The sequence below is a fragment of the Ranitomeya variabilis genome, chromosome 2 (genome assembly GCF_051348905.1).
Source record: "Ranitomeya variabilis isolate aRanVar5 chromosome 2, aRanVar5.hap1, whole genome shotgun sequence".
Lineage (NCBI taxonomy): Eukaryota > Metazoa > Chordata > Amphibia > Anura > Dendrobatidae > Ranitomeya > Ranitomeya variabilis.
The window spans coordinates 991,327,754-991,352,893 of NC_135233.1; the positions used below are offsets into that span (position 1 = coordinate 991,327,754).

At 45.1% G+C, this 25,140-nt stretch overlaps 1 protein-coding gene across 9 annotated transcripts in view; it reads left to right on the forward strand.

Annotated features, from left to right (window-relative positions):
* Window positions 1–25,140, forward strand: part of GIGYF2 (GRB10 interacting GYF protein 2) — a 198,978-nt gene that overhangs the window by 149,414 nt on the left and 24,424 nt on the right. For all 9 annotated transcript variants that reach the window (XM_077291043.1, XM_077291039.1, XM_077291041.1 and 6 more), the window contains 2 exons: window positions 1,889–2,005; window positions 7,713–7,949. In XM_077291043.1, coding sequence (XP_077147158.1) covers window positions 1,889–2,005; window positions 7,713–7,949 — 354 coding nt within the window. The remainder of the gene's footprint in view (window positions 1–1,888; window positions 2,006–7,712; window positions 7,950–25,140) is intronic.

A 25,140-nucleotide genomic window follows, 5' to 3' on the forward strand; every position in this document is an offset into this window, starting at 1 on the left:
CCACACCTGAAACCAGATAAAAAGAGAAGTGGACTCAGTATTTGCATTGTGTGTCTGTGTGTGCCACACTAAGCATGGAGAACAGAAAGAGAAGAAGAGAACTGTCTGAGGACTTAAGATACAAAATTGTTGAACAATATCAACAATCCCAAGGTTACAAGTCCATCTCCAGAGATCTTGATGTCCCTTTGTCCACGGTGCGCAACAACACCAAGAAGTTTATATTACCCATGGCACTGTAGTTACTCGCCCTAGACGTGGACGACAGAGAACAGTTGATGAAAGTTTGCAACACATGATAGTCCAGATGCTGGATAAGCAGCCCTAATCAAGTCCCAAAGAAATTCAAGCTGTTCTGCAAGCTCCGTTCGCACTGACATTGATGCACCCTATCTGTAGACATTTGAATGAAATGAAATGCTATGGCAGGAGACACAGGAGGACCCTATTGCTGACACACACATAAAAAGCTAGACTGCAGTTTGTCAAAATGTATGTGAGCAAGACCAAATCCTTCTGGGAAAGCGTCTTGTGGACAGATAAGCCCAAAATAGACATTTTTTATATAGCACATGATTCTACTGTGTACCGAAAACAGAATGAGGCCAACAAAGAAAATAACATAGTACATACAGTCAAATATGGTGGAGGTTCAAAGTTGTTTTGGGGTTGTTTTGCTACTTCTGGTACTGGGTGCCTTGACTGTGCAATAAACAAAATTGCACTCGGTAGTGCTAAAGCATGTCAGTATGAAATATATGTATAGCAGTACTGCTTCTGGATACTAGGAAAACATGAGCCTCTTAGCACATAATTTGGCCAATTCAATTTTTTTTTGTTTATTGTATATGGAGGTAGCTGCTCCTAGTTTGCACCTGTTCTCATTAGCTTAGAAGTGCCCGTCAGTCTTTTTGTCATTGTGTGCAAGGCATCGTGAAATCTGACGATTACACAATGGATTTTGGGGTGCAATGTAGTGCCCAGCGTCAGACAGCTGTGTTTGCGTCCTAGGTCATGGGTCTTCCAGCAGGACAATGACCCCAAACATACTTCACGATGCCCCCAGAAATAGATGGAAACAAAGAACAGGAGAGTTCTGAAGTGGCCAGCAATGAGTCCGGATCTAAATCCCATTGAACACCTGTGGAGAGATCTTACATTTGCTGATGGGAGAAGGCGCCTTCAAATATGAGAGACCTGGAGCAGTTTGCAAAAGAAGGGTGGTCTAGAATTCCATCTGAGAGATGTAAGAAGCTTTTTGATGGTCATAGGAAGAGATTTATTCCAAAGGGTGTGCAACCAAATATTAAGTTGAGGGTGCCAACTATTTTGTCCAGACCATTTTTGAGATTTTATTTGAAATTATGTTCAATTTGCCTTCTTTTCTTTTTTTTTTTTTTTTTTTTTTTTTACTCAGTTTTTTTGTGGTGTTTCACACAAAGGAAATAAAAATATGTATAGCAAAACGTGTAATTGCAATTTTCTGGGAGAAATACTTCACTTTCTGGAACAATGTGAAGGCTGCCAACTCTTTCGGCCATGACTATATATAAGTAGGTAATCTGCCTTTTGTCACAAAATGTAGATAGATTGGGATCAGTACGTCATTATGAAAGTTTAATTCTTATGAGGTAGTTTCCTGTTTAATTTTATCTAAGCTTTGGTGTGTCCCATAATCCAGTCCTGCCAGGTTTCCATTGGCTCTGGTGAGCGGAGAAGCAGAATAGAGGAATCCTGATGGAGTTATAGCTGGTTAGAGATGGGTGGAGTGCTTTAGGATTGCTTGCAAAGTGGATGTCTGTAAAGAGATGTGAATTGTGAAGAAATACTGCCATATCTGTGAGGTTTATAGGATTGCAGAGTACTGTATGTTATTTCTGTGTTTCAGTTACCGTCTTCATCCACATGGGGGCAGCAGGTGAATCCAGGAGCATCTCCATCAGCGTTGTCTTTGGCCGAGATACAGAAGCTCGAGGAGGAGAGAGAGAGACAAAATCAGGAAGAGGTGCGTGTCCTGTAGTGTGTAGACGGACCATAGTCCTTGTGTAGCTTTCTAATGTAATTTAAATCTGTTGTACATTTTGGTGGTAAATGTTATGTTCTCATCATGTTCCCCTCATCCTGGGCTCTCTGCTCTGAGTCCTCCACTGCCCCTTTCACCCTCTCTGGATTGACAGTTGTAGCGGAGACTACAGCCATCATTTGGGAGGTTACTCTTGTGTAATCTGCAGGGTGATATTGTGCCTATGTAGATGGCCACTGATTGGTAGTACTATCTGTTGAATTTGTAGTTGTATGGTGGTGCTCGTTGCTTAGATTACTGGGCACCTCTTCAGTCTATCAGGGGAGCACTCCCTGAAAATCTGCTTTAGAGCTTATAAGTGCTGCTATAATAGAACCTGGATCTGCTTCAGCCCCCCCCCCCCCACCCTGTGCTCTGGCTTCAGCCCCCACCCACCCCGTGCTCTGGCTTCAGCCCCCCCACCACCACCCTGTGCTGTGGCTTCAGCCCCCCCCCACCCTGTGCTCTGGCTTCAGACCCCCCACCCACCCTGTGCTCTGGCTTCAGCCCCCACCCCCACCCTGTGCTCTGGCTTCAGCCCCCCCCACCCTGTGCTCTGGCTTCAGCCCCCCCCACCCCCACCCTGTGCTCTGGCTTCAGCCCCCCCCCACCCTGCCTGTGCTCTGGCTTCAGCCCCCCCCCACCCTGCCTGTGCTCTGGCTTCAGCCCCCCCCCACCCTGCCTGTGCTCTGGCTTCAGCCCCCCCCCACCCTGCCTGTGCTCTGGCTTCAGCGACCCCCCCCCCCCACACCCTGTGCTCTGGCTTCTGCCCCACCCCCACCCTGTGCTCTGGCTTCAGCTTTTCCAATGAAGCTAACCAGGTAAATGACTTCTCGCTGCAAACGTCTGGTTTGTAATGCAATATCTTCATAGGTGTATAGAGGCCCATTTCCAACAACCATCACTCCAGTGTTCTTATGGTACTTTGTGTTTGCTAACTGTGTAAGAAGGCTAATGGATGGTTAGAATACCCTTGAAAACCCTTGTGCAAGTATGTTAGCACAGCTGAAAACAGTTTGGCTGATTAGAGAACCTATAAACCTGACCTTCATTTGAGCTAGTTGAGAATCTGGAGCATTACATTTGTTGGTTCCATTAAACTCTCAAAACGGCCAGAAAAAAAGAACTTTCATGTGAAACTCGACAGTCTATTCTTGTTCTTAGAAATGAAGGCTATTCCATGCGAGAAATTGCTAAGAAACTGAAGATTTCCTACAACGGTGTTTGCTACTCCCTTCAGAGGAGATCACAAACAGGCTCTAACCAGAGCAGAAAGAGAAGTGGGAGGCCCCGCTGCACAACTGAGCAGCAAGACAAGTACGTTAGTTTGTAGTGTGAGAAATCGACGCCTCACAGGTCCTCAACTGGCAATGTCATTAAATAGTACGCCAGTGTCAATGTCTACAGTGAAGAGGCGACTCCGGGATGCTGGCCTTTAGGGCAGAGTGGCAAAGAGCCATATCTGAGACTGGCTAATAAAAGGAAAAGATTAATATGGGTAAAAGTACACAGACATTGGACAGAGGAAGATTGGAAAAAAGTGTTACGGACAGACGAATCCAAATTTGAGGTGTTTGGATCACACAGAAGAACATTTGTGAGACGCAGAACACCTGAAAAGATGCTGGAAGAGTGCCTGACGCCATCTGTCAAGCATGGTGGAGGCAATGTGATGGTCTGGGGCTGCTTTGGTGCTGGTAAAGTGGGAGATTTGTACAAGGTAAAAGGGATTTTGAATAAGGAAGGCTTTCACTCCATTTTGCAACGCCATGCCATACCCTGTGGACAGCGCTTGATTGGAGCCAATTTCACCCTACAACAGGACAATGACCCAAAGCACACCTCCAAATTATGCAAGAACTATTTAGGGAAGAAGCCGGCAGCTGGTATTCTATCTGTAATGGAGTGGCCAGCGCAGTCACCAGATCTCATTGAGCTGTTGTGGAAGCAGCTTGACCGTATGGTGCACAAAAAGTGCCCATCAAGCCAAACCAGCTTGTGAGAGGGGCTTCTGGAAGCATGGGGTGACATTTCTCCAGATTACCTCAGCAAATTAACTGCTAAAATGCCAAAGGTCTGCAATGCTGTAATTACTGCAAAGGGAGCATTATTTGACGAAAGCAAAGCTTGAAGGAGAAAATTATTATTTCAAATAAAAATCTTTTTCGAACCTTTTCAATGTCTGGACTAGATTTTCAATTCATTCGGCAACTCATTTGATTAATAAAAGTATGAGTTTTTACGCTTTGGCGGACGCCAGCCTAGGTAGAAGGATCTTGCAGGGGGCAGTGGTGAGTTCTCTGCCCTGAATGGAGTTTCTTTTCTTCCCTCCCCAGGGACTGCTTTGGGACGTCCCATGATTTCCTGTGTCCCCCCAATGAAGCGATAGAGAAAACAGGATTTTTAGTTACCGTATATACTCGAGTATAAGCCGACCCGAGTATAAGCCGACCCCCCTAATTTTGCCACAAAAAACTGGGAAAACTTATTGACTCGAGTATAAGCCTAGGGTGGAAAATGCAGCAGGTACCGGTGAATTTCAAAATAAAAAATAGATACTCCATACCGTTCATTATGGCCCCATAGATGCTCCACATAAAGCTGTGCCACATATAATGCTCTGCACCGTTCATTATGGCCCCATAGATGCTCCACATAAAGCTGTGCCATATATACAATGCTCTGCACCATTGCCCCATAGATACTCCACATAAAGCTGTGCCATATATACAATGCTCTGCACCGTTGCCCCATAGCTGTGCCATATATATAATGCTCTGCACCGTTGCCCCATAGCTGTGCCATATATATAATGCTCTGCACCGTTGCCCCATAGCTGTGCCATATATATAATGCTCTGCACCGTTGCCCCATAGCTGTGCCATATAGTGCTCTGCACCGTTGCCCCATAGCTGTGCCATATATATAATGCTCTGCACCATTGCCCCATAGCTGTGCCATATAGTGCTCTGCACCATTGCCCCATAGCTGTGCCATATAGTGCTCTGCACCGTCCATTATTGCCCCATAGCTGTGCCATATAGTGCTCTGCACCATTGCCCCATAGCTGTGCCATATAGTGCTCTGCACCGTTGCCTCATAGCTGTGCCATATAGTGCTCTGCACCATTGCCCCATAGCTGTGCCATATATATATATAGTGCTCTGCACCGTTGCCCCATAGCTGTGCCATATAGTGCTCTGCACCATTGCCCCATAGCTGTGCCATATAGTGCTCTGCACCATTGCCCCATAGCTGTGCCATATAGTGCTCTGCACCGTTGCCCCATAGCTGTGCCATATAGTGCTCTGCACCGTTGCCTCATAGCTGTGCCATATAGTGCTCTGCACCATTGCCCCATAGCTGTGCCATATATATATATAGTGCTCTGCACCGTTGCCCCATAGCTGTGCCATATAGTGCTCTGCACCGTTGCCCCATAGCTGTGCCATATAGTGCTCTGCACCATTGCCCCATAGCTGTGCCATATAGTGCTCTGCACCGTTGCCCCATAGCTGTGCCATATAGTGCTCTGCACCGTTGCCCCATAGCTGTGCCATATAGTGCTCTGCACCATTGCCCCATAGCTGTGCCATATATATATAGTGCTCTGCACCATTGCCCCATAGCTGTGCCATATAGTGCTCTGCACCGTTGCCTCATAGCTGTGCCATATAATGCTCTGCACCATTGCCCCATAGCTGTGCCATATATATATATAGTGCTCTGCACCGTTGCCCCATAGCTGTGCCATATAGTGCTCTGCACCGTTGCCCCATAGCTGTGCCATATAGTGCTCTGCACCGTCCATTATTGCCCCATAGCTGTTGCTGCTGCTGCAATTAAAAAAAAAACCACATACTCACCTCTCTTGCTTGCAGCTCCTCGGCGCCATCTTCCCGGCGTCTCTCCGCACTGACTGATCAGGCAGAGGGCGGCGCGCACACTATATGCGTCATCGCGCCCTCTGCCTGAACAGTCAGAGCGGAGAGACGCCGGGAAGATGGCGACGCCCGGCGTGTGGAACGAGGACAGGTGAATATGTCATACTTACCTGCTCCCGGCGTCCCGCTCCTTCCCCCTGCCTGTCTTCGGTGCCGCAGCCTCTTCCTCTGTCAGCGGTCACCGGCACCGCTGATTAGAGAAATGAATTATGCGGCTCCGCCCCTATGGGAGGTGGAGCCGCCTATTCATTTCTCTAATGAGCGGTCCCACGTGACCGCTCAGGGGAAGAGGCTGCGGCACCGAAGACAGTGTGACAGGCAGGGGGAGCGACAGGATCGCCAGGACTAGGTGAGTATATGACAGTGCTCACCCGCCGACCCCACCACCGATCATGACTCGAGTATAAGCCGAGAGGGGCACTTTCAGCCCAAAAATTTGGGCTGAAAATCTCGGCTTATACTCGAGTATATACGGTACTCACCGTACAATCTTTCTTGGAGCCTTCATTGGGGGGACACAGCATCCTCCCATGTTTATCATCTCTGATTACTGTGTTATATTGTTAAAGTTTGAGTTGTTTGTATCTTTTACTTGTTGCTTCCTACTGCTTTCTCACTAACTGATTAACCTAGTGCCGGTCGGTGGGGTGTACACTGCAGAGGAGGAGCTAACTTTTTTTGTACATAGTGTTAGCCTCCTAAATGGCAGCAGCATACACCCGTAGTTTCCTGTGTCCCCCAGTGAAGGCTCTGAGAAACAGATTTGACTGTGAGTAACCAAAAATCCTGTTTTTGTGGCTCTAGATATATAAAAACTCATGAAGGACAATGTTTGTGAAACAAAAATGAAAGTGGTTGAGTAAAAGGATTGGGATTTTTTTTTTTAATGAAGTTGTGAAGAAATTTCTAGGTAATAACAAAGATCGAAAATTTAAGTCCATTGTGGAGAACAGGCTGAAATTTTTCAAAGCCTTGGGCTTTCTAATGAATTTAAAGTGACATTTTTACATTCTCATTTGGACTACTTTCCTGAAAACCTTGGTGCTAATTAGCGATGAGCAAGGAGAAAGATTTTGTCAGGATAAGGAGATGGAACGATGATGCCAAGGTAGATGGAACGTTAACATGATGACGGTGTTAGGTTGAAAAATAAGAAATGTTCACTTAGTTGCCTACTCCTGGCCTAATTGGATATTGATCAGGTGCGCACTAAAGAAATAACATCAGACAACACAGTCGGATGTAAACTCTCCTTGATCAATCGATGGCTCAGCTCCAAGGGGCTTTATTCAGTCAGAACACAAGTTTATATAGTTCCTGTAAGGGGGCTCGGTTAGCTCTAAAATGGGAGTGATCGGATGTATTCCATTGATTAGTGGGTTGGGCAATGAGCTAGCCAATGAGCCGATCCATGATGTCATCAGGGTGGGTTGGTCCATGAGGTCATCAGGGTGGGCGTCACCGTGGGCAAAATCCATACTTGATGGTTCAAAATAGAAGCCTTTTTTTAAATCGGACATAAAGAAACATAAGAATCAGTCATGGGATTTAAAAAAATTGTTGTTAACCCAAATTTTGCATACCTGTTATTAATGCTGACATTTTGATTATGCAACTGATATCCATATTATATATAATTATACATGAGATATCTGATAAGCCAGTCATATAGAGTAATGTTACAGTTTTCCTTTTATATAATACAGCAAAGGCGACTACAGCAAGAGTTGAAGTCTATGCAGCAGCAGCAGCAGCAACAGCAGCAGAAGACTCCTGGTTGGGGCAATGCAGTCAAGCCACCCATTAACACCAAATCTCTCCTTGAGATTCAACAGGAAGAGGCCAGGCAAATGAAAAAATTGCAACAGCAGCAGCAACAGGCAGGTCGCAGCAGACCTGCAAATGTTCCAATTCCCGCTCCTGCACCTGCACCACCTCCAATTGTACGTACTGCAGTATTGTTATCTATATATATAATTGTCTAAGGGTTTTTCTGTCTGTCCTGGAAATCCCACGTCTCTGATTGGTCGAGGCCGCCTGGACCTCGACCAATCAGCGACGGGCACAGTATCGACGTAGATGTCATAATGGTTGCCATGGCGACGATGTCATAAAGGTTGCCTCGACCAATCAGCGACGGGCACAGTCTGCCGCGAATTCTGGAATCATCATTGTCCATATACTACGGGGACATGCATATTCTAGAATACCCGATGCGTTAGAATCGGGCCACAATTACAAGTCGCTGATTGGTCGCGGCAAAACGGCCACGACCAATCAGCGACGGGCACAGTCCGGCGGCAAAATGGCCGCTCCCTACTCCCCTGCAGTCAGTGCCCGCTCCATACTCCCCTCCAGTCAGCGCTCACACAGGGTTAATGGCAGCGTTAACTGACCGCGCTATGCCGCGGTGTCACGCACTCCGTTAATGCTGCTATTAACCCTGTGACCAACTTTTTACTATTAATGCTGCCTATGCAGCATCAATAGTAGAAAGATCTAATGTTAAAAATAATTTTAAAAAAATAAAAAATCATTATATACTCACCCTCCGTCGGCCCCCCCGGATCCAGCCCAGGCCTTTCCCGCTCCTCGCGACGCTCCGATGACCGGTCCATGCATTGCGGTCTCGCGAGACCGCTATATCATCATCTCGCGAGACCGCAATGCACTCTTGGGACCGGAGCATCGCGAGGAGCATCGGTAAACGCCTGGGCTGGATCCGGGGGGCCGACGGAAGGTAAGGTGACTATATAATAATAATTTTTATTTATATAGCGCCAACATATTTCGCAGCGCTTTACAAATTATAGAGGGGAATTGTACAGACAATAGACATTACAGCATAACATAAATCACAGTTCAAAACAGATACCAGGAGGAATGAGGGCCCTGCTCGCAAGCTTACAAACTATGAGGAAAAGGGGAGACATGAGAGGTGGGGATGGTAACAATTGATTTAGTTGTTTGGACCAGCCATAGTGTAAGGCTCGGGTGTTCATGTAAAGCTGCATGAACCAGTTAACTGCCTAAGTATGTAGCAGTACAGACACAGAGTGCTATTAACTGCATAAAGTGTATGAGAACATGATGCGAGGAACCTGATTGTTTTTTTTTTTTTTGTTTTTTTTTAATAGGCCACACAGGGATAGTTAGGTTAATGCGTTGAGGCGGTAGGCCAGTCTAAACAAATGAGTTTTTAGGGCACGCTTAAAACTGTGGGGATTGGGGATTAATCGTATTAACCTAGGTAGTGCATTCCAAAGAATCGGCACAGCACGTGTAAAGTCTTGGAGACGGGAGTGGGAGGTTCTGATTATTGAGGATGCTAACCTGAGATCATTAGTGGAGCGGAGGGCACGGGTAGGGTGGTAGACTGAGACCAGAGAGGAGATGTAGGGTGGTTATGAGCCATAGAGTGCTTTGTGGATGAGGGTAGTAGTTTTGTACTGGATTCTGGAGTGGATGGGTAGCCAGTGTAATGACTGGCACAAGGTAGAGGCATCGGTGTAACGGTTGGTGAGGAATATGATCCTGGCAGCAGCATTCAGGACAGATTGGAGCGGGGAGAGTTTGGTAAGAGGGAGGCCGATTAGTAGAGAGTTACAGTAGTCCAGACGAGAATGAATAAGTGAGACAGTAAGAGTTTTTGCAGAGTCGAAAGTAAGAAAAGGGCGAATTCTAGAAATGTTTTTGAGATGCAGATAAGAGTGAGCCAGTGATCGGATGTGGGGGGTGAATGAAAGCTCGGAATCAAGGATGACCCCAAGACAGCGGGCATGTTGCTTTGGAGTAATGGTGGAACCGCACACGGAGATGGCAATGTCAGGCAAAGGTAGGTTAGTAGAGGGAGAGAACACGAGGAGTTCAGTTTTTGACAGGTTCAGTTTCAGATAGAGGGAGGACATGATGTTAGAGACAGCGGTAAGACAATCACTGGTGTTTTCTAAAAAGGTCGGCGTGATAACAGGAGAAGAGGTGTATAATTGGGTTTCGTCAGCATAGAGATGGTACTGGAACCCAAATCTACTGATTGTTTGTCCAATAGGGGCAGTATACTAAGAGAAGAGAGATAGGAGGAGAACCAAGAGATAACGGTGTCCTTGATGCCGATGGAGCGGAGCATAGTGAGGAGGAGCTGATGATCCACAGTATCGAATGCTGCAGAGAGATCCAAGAGAATTGGCATGGAGTAGTGACCATTAGATTTAGCTGTTAATAAGTCATTAGAGACTTTAGTGAGGGCAGTTTCAGTAGAGTGTAAAGAGCGGAAACCAGATTGAAGAGGGTCGAGAAGAGAGTTATCTGAGAGATAGCGGGTAAGACGAGAGTGGACCAGGCGTTCGAGGAGTTTAGGGATGAAGGGAAGATTAGAGACAGGTCTATAATTAGCGGCACAATTTTGGTCGAGGGAGGTTTTTTAAGTAATGGATGTATGATGGCATGCTTAAATGAGGAGGGAAAAATACCGGAAGTGAGGGAAAGGTTGAATATTTTTGTTAGGTGAGAGGTGACAGCCGGGGAAAGGGACTGGAGGAGATGTGACGGAATGGGGTCACTGGTGCAAGTGGTCAGGCGAGAAGATGCAAGGAGCCTGCTTACTTCTTCTTCTGTAACTGGTTCAAAGTCAGAGAGTGAACTAGATGCAGTGAGGGAGGGAGGGAGGACAGTGCATGGTATGAAGAGATTGGGAGGTGATTTCCTGTCGAATGTGGTCAATTTTTTCTTTGAAGTAATTGGCCAGATCGTCAGCGCGGAGATCTGTGATTGGGGCCTGCTCTCTTGGGTTGAGTAGGGACTGGAAAGTGTCAGAGACGTTTAGGGTTATTGGACAGCGAGGTGATGAGGGTGTTGAAATAGGTTTGTTTGGAGAGGTGAAGGGCAGAGTTGTATGTTTTTAGCATGAACTTATAATGGATGAAATCTTCGGGTAGATCAGATTTTCTCCACAGACGTTCGGCGCACCTGGAGCACCGCTGCACCTCGAGCACCGAGTATATAACTATTTTTGATTTGAATTCTTTTTTTAACAGGGATAATGGTGCCCACATTGCTATATACTACTTGGGCTGTGTTAGGCTACGTTCACATTTGCGTTGTGCGCTGCAGCGTCGTCGCCGCAACAAAACGCATGCGTCGTGCGGCCCTATCTTTAACATTGGGGCCGCATGGCGCCGCATGTACATGCGTTGTCATGCGTTTTGGTGCGTTGTACGCCGCATGCGGCGTAAGGGCGCACCTGTCAGGGCGCGGCAAACGCAACATGTTGCATTTTTTGCGCGGCGCAGACTTTTTAAAAAACGCTTGCGTCGTCGATGCGCCTTTTTTCCCATTGACTTGTATTGACAACGCAGACGACGCAAGTAGTTGCGTCGTGGTGCGTTGTACGACGCATGCGTTTTCCAATAAAAAAATGCAAAACATTGTCTAGACTTTGGGGGGGGGATGAAGAATGACTCAATGCAAAAACAACGCATGCGGCGCAAAACGCAGCGTTTTTTGTTCAAAACGCAACTGCGTTTTTGTTTGCGTTGTGCGTTGCGGGGACGACGCTGCGGCGCACAACGCAAATGTGAACGTAGCCTAAGATACTGCGTGGGCTGTGTTATATACTACATCTCTGTGCTATATGCTATGTGGGCTGTGCTATATACTACGTGGCTGTGGTATATATTACGTGGCTGTGGTATATATTACGTGGCTGGGCAATATACTACATCGCTGTGCTCTATACTACGTGGCCTGTGTTATATACTGCATGGGCAGTGTTATATACTACGTGGCTGTGCAATATACTATGTGGCTGTGCAATATACTATGGCTGTGCAATATATTACGTGGCTGTGCAATATATTACGTGGCTGTGCAATATATTACGTGGCTGTGCAATATATTACGTGGCTGTGCAATATATTACGTGGCTGTGCAATATATTACGTGGCTGTGCAATATATTACGTGGCTGTGCAATATATTATGTGGCTGTGCAATATATTACGTGGCTGTGCAATATATTATGTGGCTGTGCAATATATTACGTGGCTGTGCAATATATTACGTGGCTGTGCAATATATTACGTGGCTGTGCAATATATTACGTGGCTGTGCTCTATACTACGTGGCCTGTGTTATATACTGCATGGGCAGTGTTATATACTACGTGGCTGTGCAATATACTATGTGGCTGTGCAATATACTATGGCTGTGCAATATATTACGTGGCTGTGCAATATATTACGTGGCTGTGCAATATATTACGTGGCTGTGCAATATATTACGTGGCTGTGCAATATATTACGTGGCTGTGCAATATATTACGTGGCTGTGCAATATATTACGTGGCTGTGCAATATATTACGTGGCTGTGCAATATATTACGTGGCTGTGCAATATATTACGTGGCTGTGCAATATATTACGTGGCTGTGCAATATATTACGTGGCTGTGCAATATATTACGTGGCTGTGCAATTTATTACGTGGCTGGGCAATATACTATGTGTCTATTTACTACGTGGGCTGTGCTATTTGCTACGTGGGCTGTGCTATTTACTACGTGGGCTGTGCTATTTGCTACGTGGGCTGTGCTATTTACTACGTGGGCTGTGCTATTTACTACGTGGGCTGTGCTATTTACTACGTGGGCTGTGCTATTTACTACGTGGGCTGTGCTATATATACTACGTGGCTGTGCTATATATACTACGTGGCTGTGCTATATACTACGTGGGCTGTGTTATATGCTACTTGGCTGTGCTATATTTCTCTGCTGTATCTGTGCATCATGAATCGTGGTATGTGTTAAAGAGGAGGGCCCACTGAGACTTTCGCCCGGGGCCCTTAAAAACCTGGAGCCGGCCCTGGCTTCACTGATTGGTCACGCCCGGCCGCGAACAATCGGCGACCGGCGCAGTCCGCCCGCGAATTGGCGCGGAATTTGAACTACGCTTCGCTAATTGGTTGCGTCCGGCCGGCCGAATCCTGTGTATAAATTGCATTATTCTGAAAACTTCATAAATAAACTACATACCGTATTTTTTGGACTATAAGACGCACTTTTTTTCCTCCAAATTTGGGAGGAAAGTGTGGGGTGCGTCTTATAGTACGGATATAGCATGTGGGGAGGGGGGCAGCAGCGAGTGGGATCGCACTGTTATCCCACTTCAGGATGTCCCCGCTGCCCGGAATCAGCTGCTGGGGAAAGCACATGGCTCCGCTGATTAAGTGCAGTGAATATTTATTAGCTGCTCCCCGCCCACCGATCAGCTGAGCGGTGAGCCGGGAGCAGCAAATGAATACTGCACTTAAGCAGCGACACAGTTTCCCCAGCACTGATTCCGGGGAGAATCTGTGTGTCCGGGGGAGGAGGAGGCAGCAGCAGGGGCCAGGAGATCGCTGCATACCTGCCTGTGCTGGACGCTGAGCTGTCTGGTGCACAGGGAGGACCTGTGTGATGTCAGAAATGGGCGGGCTGGAGCATCACATGGCAGCTCAGAGCCCTCCCTCTTCTGACATCATCACAGGTCCTTCAGACTCCCACCTAGAATCTGCAGCTTCCTCTTATGTCCTGCGCTTTGGAAAGGCAACAACAACAGGGAGGGCTCTGTGTGTGCAGCCATGGGATGCTCCAGCTTTTACCTCACCACAGTGTGGCTGGCTGCCACAATTAAGAGGTCAGTCTTTACAAAACACAATAAAGCACTCTGCCACTCCTTTGGTGAACTATAACTCCCAGCATGTCATAGGATCTGCAGGACATGCTGGGAGTTATAGTTCTCCCATGGGATTTTAAAGCAGCACTCCAGTGTTATTTTGCAGTGCTGGAGTGGTGCTTTCACTATAAGCCCTGTGCACCCATTCTTAGGGCTCATTTCCACATGCGAGGCACACGTCCGTATCTCGCATGTGGAAACCAAGCTGTGGAGCCGGCACTCCAGAGCGGAGCGTGCGGCCGCATAGGAACACATGGAGCTGCACAGCTCCGCTCCAAAGTGCCGCCGCCAGAGCTTGGTTTCCACATGCGAGATACGGACGTGTGCCTCGCATGTGGAAATGAGCCCTTATACTCACCCTCTAGCGTCTTCATATCGTACTTCACAGACACCACACTGGTCCCGCAGCTTCCAAAATAATAACATACTATTATATATAATAACACCACATATAATAGTATGTTATTTATGTTATTAAATATTTTACCACATTTTTTTTGCTTCAAATATTTTTTTCCCTATTTTCCACCTCTAAAAGCTGGGTGCGCCTTATAGTCCGGTGCGTCTTATAGTCCGAAAAATACGGTACATATTCTAGAATACCCAATGCGTTAGAATCAGGCCACCTGTTGTGAACTATATTTCTTGGCTCCCTCTTGTGGTCACTAGCGGTATTACACTTGGATCATCTTTCTCCAGGTTGGTACCCACCTGGTTCGTTAGGCCTTGGGTGTTCCTATTTAGACTTCCTGGAAACTCAGTCTAGTGCCTGGAATCGATGTAGTCAGTCTATGTCTGTTTGCTCCTGTCTCCTGGTCTCCTGTTCTTTGCAAGATAAGCTAAGTCCTGCTTTCTTATTTTTGTTTATTCGCTTTTGCTTCTATTTTGTTCCAGCTTGTTCATAATGTGATTCCTGATTTTTGCTGGAAGCTCTAGGGGGCTGATATTCTCCCCCCACACCGTTAGTCGGTGCGGGGGTTCTTGGATATTCAGCGTGGATATTTTTGTAGGGTTTTTGCTGACCGTATAAGTCTCCTTCCTATTTTCTGCTATTAATTAGTGGGCCTCTCTTTGCTAAATCTAGTTCATTCTTACGTTTGTCTTTTCTTCTTACCTCACCGTTATTATTTGTTGGGGGCTTGTATTATAACTTTGGGGTCCTTTCTCTTGAGGCAAGTGAGGTCTTATTTTCTCTGAAAGGGTTAGTTAGTTCTCCGGCTGGTGCGAGACGTCTAGAATCAACGTAGGTACGTTCCCCGGCTACTTCTAGTTGTTGTGCTAGGATTAGATATACGGTCAGCCAAGTTACCACCTCCCTATGAGCTGGTTTTTGTGTTTCCGGACTTAGCTGGAACTCCTGAGATCCTCTACCACTAGGATCATAACAGTATTCCAGGCCTAAAGTGAATATTTATTGCATTGCAGAAGCGGGATTAAAAGAAAAGAAGTTCTGAGGTTTTTGTTTTTTTTTCTTCTTCCCCTTTTTCCTCTGAGTGGCTTGAAGCTCTGCTGCAGACATGAATGTTCAGACTCTGATTACTAGTGTGGATCAGCTTGCTGCACGAGTGCAGGGCATTCAGGATTTTGTTATTAGTAGTCCTATGTCAGAGCCTAAGATACCTATTCCTGAGCTTTTCTCTGGTGATCGATTTAAATTTGGGAATTTTAGGAATAATTGTAAATTGTTTCTATCTTTGAGACCGCGTTCGTCTGGAGACTCAGCTCAGCAAGTTAAAATTGTTATCTCTTTCTTGCGTGGTGACCCTCAGGATTGGGCTTTTTCATTGGCGCCAGGAGATCCGGCATTGGCAAATATTGATGCGTTTTTTCTGGCGCTCGGATTGCTTTATGAGGAGCCCAATCTTGAAATTCAGGCAGAAAAAGCGTTGCTGGCTATCTCTCAGGGCCAAGATGAGGCTGAAGTGTATTGCCAAAAATTTCGGAAATGGTCCGTGGTTACTCAATGGAATGAGTGTGCTCTGGCCGCAAATTTCAGAAATGGCCTTTCTGAAGCCATTAAGAATGTGATGGTGGGGTTTCCCATTCCTACAAGTCTGAGTGATTCTATGGCTCTGGCCATTCAGATAGATCGGCGTTTGCGGGAGCGTAAATCTGCTAATCCTCTGGCAGTGTTGTCTGAACGGACACCTGACTCAATGCTATGTGATAGAATTCAGACTAGAACTGAACAACAAAATCATAGACGTCAGAATGGGTTGTGTTTTTACTGTGGTGATTCTACACATGTTATCTCATCATGCTCTAAACGCCTAACAAAGATGGTTAGTCCTGTCGCCATTGGTAATTTGCATCCTAAGTTTATTTTGTCTGTAACTCTAATTTGCTCATTGTCTTCCTACCCTGTTATGGCATTTGTGGATTCAGGTGCTGCCCTGAGTCTTATGGACTTGTCGTTTGCCAAGCGCTGTGGTTTTGTCCTGGAGCTTTTGAAAAATCCTATTCCTCTTAGAGGAATTGATGCTATGCCATTGGCGGAGAATAAACCGCAGTATTGGACACAAGTGACCATGTGTATGACTCTGAACATCGGGAGGTGATTCGTTTTCTTGTTCTGCATAAAATGCATGATTTGGTCGTTTTAGGTCTGCCATGGTTACAGACCCATAATCCAGTTTTGGATTGGAAGGCAATGTCTGTGTCAAGTTGGGGTTGTCAGGGAATTCATTGCGAGTCCCCGTCGGTGTCTATTGCTTCTTCTACTCCTTCTGAAGTTCCGGAGTATTTGTTGGACTATCAGGATGTATTCAGTGAGTCCAGGTCCAGTGCCCTTCCTCCTCATAGGGACTGTGACTGCGCTATAGATTTGATTCCTGGTAGTAAATTTCCTAAAGGACGATTATTTAATTTATCTGTACCTGAGCATGCCGCAATGCGTTCTTATATAAAGGAGTCTTTGGAGAAGGGACATATTCGTCCATCCTCTTCCCCTCTTGGTGCGGGATTCTTTTTTGTAGCCAAGAAAGACGGGTCTTTGAGACCTTGTATAGACTATCGGCTTCTGAATAAAATCACGGTCAAATTTCAGTATCCTTTGCCACTATTGTCGGACTTGTTTGCTCGGATTAAGGGTGCCAAGTGGTTCACCAAGATAGATCTTCGTGGTGCGTACAACCTTGTGCGCATTAAACAGGGACATAAATGGAAAACTGCGTTTAATACGCCCGAAGGTCATTTTGAGTACTTGGTGATGCCTTTTGGGCTTTCTAATGCTCCTTCAGTGTTTCAGTCTTTTATGCATGACATCTTCCGGAAGTATCTAGATAAATTTATGATTGTTTATCTGGATGATATTCTGTTTTTTTCTGATGATTGGGATTCTCATGTAAAGCAGGTCAGGATGGTGTTTCAGGTTTTGCGTGATAATGCTTTGTTTGTGAAGGGCTCAAAGTGTCTCTTTGGAGTGCAGAAGGTTTCCTTTCTGGGTTTCATTTTCTCCCCTTCTACAGTAGAGATGGACCCAGTCAAGGTCCGAGCTATTCATGATTGGACTCAACCCACGTCTGTTAAGAGTCTTCAGAAGTTCTTGGGTTTCGCTAATTTCTACCGTCGTTTTATTGCTAATTTCTCTAGCGTTGTTAAACCTTTGACGGATATGACCAAGAAAGGTTCTGATGTGGCTAATTGGGCTCCGGCAGCCGTGGAGGCTTTCCGGGAGCTGAAGCGCCGGTTTACTTCGGCGCCTGTTTTGTGCCAGCCTGATGTCTCACTTCCCTTTCTGGTTGAAGTGGACGCTTCTGAGATCGGTGCAGGGGCTGTTTTGTCGCAGAAAGGCTCTGGTTGCTCTGTGATGAGACCTTGTGCTTTTTTTTCTAGGAAATTTTCGCCTGCGGAGCGGAACTATGATGTTTGGTTATCTTCTCGGTATGTCCCTCTGAAGGTTTCCTCTCCTAAGTTTAAGCCTCGCTTTATTGGTCCTTATAAAATTTTGGAAGTCCTTAATCCGGTGTCTTTTTGTTTGGATCTTCCGGTGTCATTTGCCATTCACAATGTGTTCCATAGGTCTTTGTTACGGCGGTACGTTGTGCCTGTGGTTCCTGCTGTTGACCCTCCGGCTTCGGTCTTGGTTGAGGGCGAGTTGGAGTACGTGGTGGAGAAGATCTTGGATTCTCGTCTCTCTAGACGGAGGCTTCAGTATCTGATCAAGTGGAAGGGCTATGGTCAGGAGGATAATTCCTGGGTGGTCGCCTCTGATGTTCATGCGGCCGATTTGGTGCGTGCCTTTCACGCTGCTCATCCTGATCGCCCTGGTGGTCTTGGTGAGGGTTCGGTGACCCCTCCTTAAAGGGGGGGTACTGTTGTGAACTATATTTCTTGGCTCCCTCTTGTGGTCACTAGCGGTATTACACTTGGATCATCTTTCTCCAGGTTGGTACCCACCTGGTTCGTTAGGCCTTGGGTGTTCCTATTTAGACTTCCTGGAAACTCAGTCTAGTGCCTGGAATCGATGTAGTCAGTCTGTCTGTTTGCTCCTGTCTCCTGGTCTCCTGTTCTTTGCAAGATAAGCTAAGTCCTGCTTTCTTATTTTTGTTTATTCGCTTTGCTTCTATTTTGTTCCAGCTTGTTCATAATGTGATTCCTGATTTTTGCTGGAAGCTCTAGGGGGCTGATATTCTCCCCCCACACCGTTAGTCGGTGCGGGGGTTCTTGGATATTCAGCGTGGATATTTTTGTAGGGTTTTTGCTGACCGTATAAGTCTCCTTCCTATTTTCTGCTATTAATTAGTGGGCCTCTCTTTGCTAAATCTAGTTCATTCTTACGTTTGTCTTTTCTTCTTACCTCACCGTTATTATTTGTTGGGGGCTTGTATTATAACTTTGGGGTCCTTTCTCTTGAGGCAAGTGAGGTCTTATTTTCTCTGAAAGGGTTAGTTAGTTCTCCGGCTGGTGCGAGACGTCTAGAATCAACGTAGGTACGTTCCCCGGCTACTTCTAGTTGTTGTGCTAGGATTAGATATATGGTCAGCCAAGTTACCACCTCCCTATGAGCTGGTTTTTGTGTTTGCGGACTTAGCTGGAACTCCTGAGATCCTCTACCACTAGGATCATAACAGCCACCATCCAGTCTACTAAATAATCGTCTAATTCTGTCTGTCTGTAACGGAAATCCTGTGTCGCTGATTGGTCGCCCCAGCCGCCCGCGACTAATCAGCGACAGGCGCAGTCCAGCCGCGAATTGGCGCGGGATTTTAACCCCGCTTCACAGTGCGAGGTAGTTCTCACATTTACTGAACAAGTTCTGTCAGTCACAGTGCCACATAGTTCACTCACGTTTACTGAACAAGTTCTGTCAGTCAGTGCCACTTAGTTCAGTCACGTTTACTCAATAAGTTCTGTCAGTCACAGTGCCACGTAGTTCACTCATGTTTACTGAATAAGTTCTGTCAGTCACAGTGCCACATAGTTCAGTCACGTTTACTGAACAAGTTCTGTCAGTCACAGTGCCACGTAGTTCAGTCACTTTTACTGGACAAGTTCTGTCAGTCACAGTGCCACGTAGTTGTCACGTTTGCTGAACAAGTTCTGTCAGTCACAGTGCCACGTAGTTCACTCACGTTTACTGAATAAGTGAATAAGTTCTGTCAGTCACAGTGCCACATAGTTCAGTCACGTTTACTGTACAAGTTCTGTCAGTCACGGTGCCATATAGTTCAGTCACTTTTACTGGACAAGTTCTGTCAGTCACAGTGCCACATAGTTCACTCACGTTTACTGGACAAGTTCTGTCAGTCACAGTGTGATGTAGTTCAGTCACGTTTACTGAACAAGTTCTGTCATTTACAGTGCCACTTAGTTCAGTCACGTTTACTGAACACGTTCAGTCAGTCACAGTGCCACGTAGTTCAGTCACGTTCACTGAACACGTTCTGACAGTCACAGCGCGCTGAACAGATTTACTTTACTTACGCTATCACGATTTACGCTTCCTGTCTTCCAATGGGTCGTAAGCGAAAGTACACCAATGAGGATGACAGAAAAGCAGCAGCAAGACAACGTCGAGAGCAAGAGACACTTCAACAAACTGCAGCCAGACAAGCCCAGGATGCGGAATCTCACAGACAACGTCGCCAACAGGAGACAGCACAATAAACTACCACACGACAGGTACAGGTAGCTGATTCACAGAGACAACGTTGGGAACAGCAGACACCACAACACACTGCCACTAGGCAGGAACACGATGCGGAATCCCACAGACCACGTCGGGTGAATGAATCTCCACAATCTAGGGCAAACGGACAACAACATGATCGATAAATTCATAAAAAAACGAATACTCTTACCAACTAAGGCAAGCCCAACAAAAAATTCAATAACTTGCACGTTACGTAACAGACAACGAAACTATAATTATTGAACACTACTGTGAGAATATGAATGGAGTTTGCTCTAAATACGACTGTCTGAATTTCATTGATGAAAAACCATCTGACAATCAGTTTACTCAGTGCTGCCAAAAAGGAAAAGTTATGCTACCAAGACCTCACTACTCAGATCTGTTTGAGCAGTTGATGAAAGGAACGCATCAACACAGTAGAAATTTTATGGAAAATATCAGAAGCATCAACAGTTCTCATACGTTTGCTTCATTTGGTGCCAATATGGCACTGCCCCCTGGATTCGGTTTAAAATTCACGGCCAGATCTTCCACCGCACTGGAACACTTCACCCAGAAATAGGACAACCATCAAAATTTGCACAATTATCCATCCTTGATACAAATGAGGCTACAGAACAAAGGATGAACCTGAAAGAAAACAAAAAGTGTGATGCTGAACTGATGAACCAAATTGCCGTACATTTACAAAAAATCAGCCCATTTGCTGCCGCATATTGCATGCTAAAAGACGTCGAAGCTGAGGAGGAACAGAGGGCTGTACTAAATGGGACTGAAATGCCTTCTATTGTCATGGCCATTAAACAAGAACGTAAACAGGATCCCCGACTTTACAACGAACCACGTGTAAGTGAGGTCGCAGTTGTTTTTAAAAACGATAACGGAGAGCCTCTTTTTCAAAGGGATATATTACTCCATCTTAAGCCAGACCAAAACAACCCTTTGGTTCCTAAGACACAACGAATTAGCATTTTGCACAGCAACCTTGATGCTCTTCTGTATCCGCTATTCTTTCCAAGAGTTGATCAAGGGTGGCATGAAAACCTACACCAGCAAGGAACTTCAAGAAGAATTACACAACTTCAGTACTACAGTTTTCTTCTTTCTGTCCGAAATTACTTGAATTCTAATTTAAACGGTTGGAATCTGACACAACAGTACTTAGTCGATGCATACGTTAAAATTGAAGCTAATCGTCTAAATTTCATACGAATGAACCAAAAACAACTTAAAGTTGAAGACTACTGCTTTCTGCAAGAACATTTGCAAAAACAATTCAAAAGGGAATTCCAATTGGAAAAACAGTAATTCTCCAGTCGTTGTTTGAAGGTAGCCCCCGCAACATGCAACAGCGTTATCAAGATGCAATGGCAATAGTAACAAAGTATGAAAGACCTGACCTTTTTGTGACAATGACCTGTAATCCTAAATGGCCGGAAATTATCGAAAATTTGCAACCCTGGCAACAAGTTGAACACAGGCACGCATATTTTGACTGAAACTCAGCAGCCTTTTGAAAGACCTAAAAAATGGGCTTTTTGGAACAGTCGTAGCAATGGTACACGTTATAGATTTTCAGAAACGAGGTCTCCCACATGCGCATATACTAATTATCTTAGACGCAGATTACAAGTTTCGCACGGAGGAAGAAATCGACAACATACTGTGGGCTGAAATTCCTAACCAAGAAAAGTATCCTGAACTGTATAATATTGTAGTCTCTCAAATGGTTCATGGCCCATGCAGTGTAGCAAATCCAAAAAGTCCATGCATGGAAAACGGAAAGTGTACAAAAGGGTTTCCAAAGGAATTCAAACAGCACACTGTTAAAGACTTGGATGGCTACCCATCCTACCGGCGACAACACATTGATAACATTGTTCGCAACAAAAAAATTATAAATAACTCATGGATAGTCCCATAAAACCCGTACTTATCAAAACGCTACAACTGTCACATCAACGTAGAAATCTGTGCTTCAATAAAAAGTGTAACATATCTTTTCAAGTACATCTACAAAGGGGCATGACAAAGCTTAGGTCAAGATACAACAGAAAACAGTCAATCACGATTAATCATCAACTTTTGTTGACTCAAGATATGTGAGTGCTCCAGAAGCTGCTTGGAGGATATTTGCGTTTCCATTGCATTCACAGTCCCATGCCATTATACGTTTAGCTATTCATTTACCAAATCAACAGCAGCTTTTTCTTTGAAGATGCTCAAGTCAAAGATGTCTCAAAAACTTTAAGCACGACGTCAACATTAATGGAATGGTTTTTGCTGAACCAATGTGACGAAAACGCAAGGCACTATTTGTATCGAGAGATTCCAGAGCATTACATTTGGAATAAAACTTGGAATCCAAGACAATGAGGACTTAGCAGAATAATTGGACGCATGTATACTGTTAGTGTCAAGGATCAAGAAAGATATTGCCTTCTGCTGTTACTACTGCATGTCAAAGGAGCTACAAGTTATGACGATTTGAAAACAGTTAACTGCAGCTTTGGCTTTAGGACTTCTATTGGATGATACTGTGTGGAGACGTACTTCAGAAGACGCAGTTACCCTACATATGCCTAAGCAACTTTGTGAATTGTTTGCCTACATCTGCGTATTTGGACCGCCTTCAAATCCGGCTCAACTTTGGACAGATTTCAAAGAACACATAATTGATGATTACTGCTTACGTCTTCACAACAGAAGTGGAAATTGTCAAAATTGCGAATCTTATGCCATGCAAGATGTCCAAAATGTCTTACTACTGCATGGAAAAACGTTTTCAGACTTTAATTTGCCACAGCCTGCAATTCAAGTTCCAGAGTATGACGAAGCTTACAAATTATTGTTGGCAACAGAGAAGAGAAACTCCTTAAATGAACAACAACGAGTTGCATATGACACTATTGTGAGCGCTATAGAAAACCAAGCCGATGCAAGGCCAAAATGTTTTTATTGACGGTCCAGGAGGGAGCGGTAAAACATACCTCTATGAAGTTTTAATGCGTCACGTTAGAGGGTTGGGAAAAGTCGTATTGCCATCAGCTACAACAGGTATTGCAGCAAACCTTTTACGAGGAGGTCGCACTATCCATTCACTCTTTGGGATACCAGTTCCAGTCAACGAAATCTCCATTTCCAGAATAAAGTAAGACACATTTGCAGGAAGACAGTTAAACAACGCAAATCTTTTGATACTTGACGAGTGCACCATGGCACCCAAATACGCTTTGAGCTTAATTGACTTCTGCGTGAAGTAATGACTACAAATGTTGCTGAAAAAAATGAAATTCTGTTTGGAGGTAAAGTTTTGTAATTGGAGATTTTAGGCAATGCCTTCCAGTCATACCAAATGGAACAAGAACAGATGTTATCGAGTCCAGCTTAAAAATGGCTGACCTTTGGAAACAGTTTAATAAACTCCAACTAATTAACAACATGTGATCTTCTGTCCCAGAGTACAGCAACTGGCTTCTTAAACTTGGTAACGGTGAACTTGGCAACGAATACAACCTTGGAGAAGACATTATTGAAATACCAGAAGACGTGTTGCACACTGACTGCATCGTAAGTGATGTTTTTGCACAATGCGTTGAAATTGATGAGAATGACCAAACCAGTGTTGAGAGGGCCTCTTCCCATGCAATTCTCTGTCCCAAGAACGATGACGTGGCTCTGCTAAATTCCCGTGTGATGGATAGAATGCCTGGAAAGTATAAGTTGTACAAAAGTGATGATTCAGTGGATGTAGACAATGAAGATGAACGAGAGCATTATCCAGTTTAATTTTTAAATAGTCTTACGCCATCAGGAATGCCATCCCACTGACTACAACTCAAAGTTGGAACAATCATAATGTTGCTGCGGAATCTAAATACAAAAAATGGTCTATGTAATGGAACTCTCCTTATTGTTACTGGACTCCATTCTGACGTAATTCAAGCAAGAGTGATCACTGGATCAGCAAAAGGAGGCGAAGTGTTCATTCCACGCATTGATTTATGTCCTTCGGACACCGGTTTTCCAGTTAGGCTTCGGCGTCGACAGTTTCCAGTAAAACCAGCTTTTGCCATTACAATAAACAAGTCACAAGGTCAAACTCTACACCGTGTTGGCATTTATCTACCGGAGCCCGTTTTTGGTCATGGACAACTCTACTTTGCATTTTCAAGAGTTAAAATGAGATCCAACGTCAAGGTGCAAGTTCTTCATACCCCTTTACAAGGAAAGTTGCTTATAGATGGTCAAAAGGTATTCACAAGAAATGTGGTGTACAAAAATATTTTGGGTTGATATTGTTAACAAATAGATTAGTGTCGATGTACTTCTTTCGTCCGATGATTTATTTAAATACAGTTAGATATTCATGTAATGGTTTATATATTTTGATCATCTGTTTAATAATTTTGTTCAGTTGTATTAACTTCTATGAGCAACAAAATTTAATGATAATATATATTACCCAGAAAATCCAGTGTATTCATTGCATTATTCTTAAATTTTCATAATTAAACTACATACATATTCTGGAATACCCGATGCGTTAGAATCGGGCCACCATCTAGTATTTTGTATACAGTTATTAGAAGGCACCTGCAGTGTGCTCCGACTTTCTCATTTCTACACACTTGTGTGAGCCGCACCATAGTATAGGCAAGTAATTATTCTTTACAATTGTTATAAACCCATAGGTTATCATTTATTAACCCCTTCCCGACCTATGACGCATACGCTGCGTCATGAAAGTCAGTGCCAATCCGACCTGTGACGCAGCGTATGCGTCATGGAGGGATCGCGTCCCTGCAGATCGGGTGAAAGGGTTAACTCCAATTTCACCTGACCTGCAGGGACGAGGAGTGGTACTTCAGCCCAGGGGGGGTGGCTTCACCCCCCCGTGGCTACGATCGCTCTGATTGGCTGTTGAAAGTGAAACAGCCAATCAGAGCGATTTGTAATATTTCACCTATGAAAACTGGTGAAATATTACAGTCCAGCCATGGACGATGCTGCAATATCATCGGCCATGGCTGGAAACCCTGATCTGCCCCCCTCCACCACCACCGATCTCCTCCCCATTCCTCGGTCCTGTGCTCCACTCCCCTCCGTAGTCCTGTCCGCTCCCCCCGTGCTCCGACCCCCCTCATTCTTACCGAGCATCCCGGTGTCCGTCCGTCTTCTCCATGGGCGCCGCCATCTTCCAAAATGCGCAGATTCGTTCCAGATACATTTTGATCACTGTGATAGGTTTTATCACAGTGATCAAAATAAAAAAAAATAGTAAATGA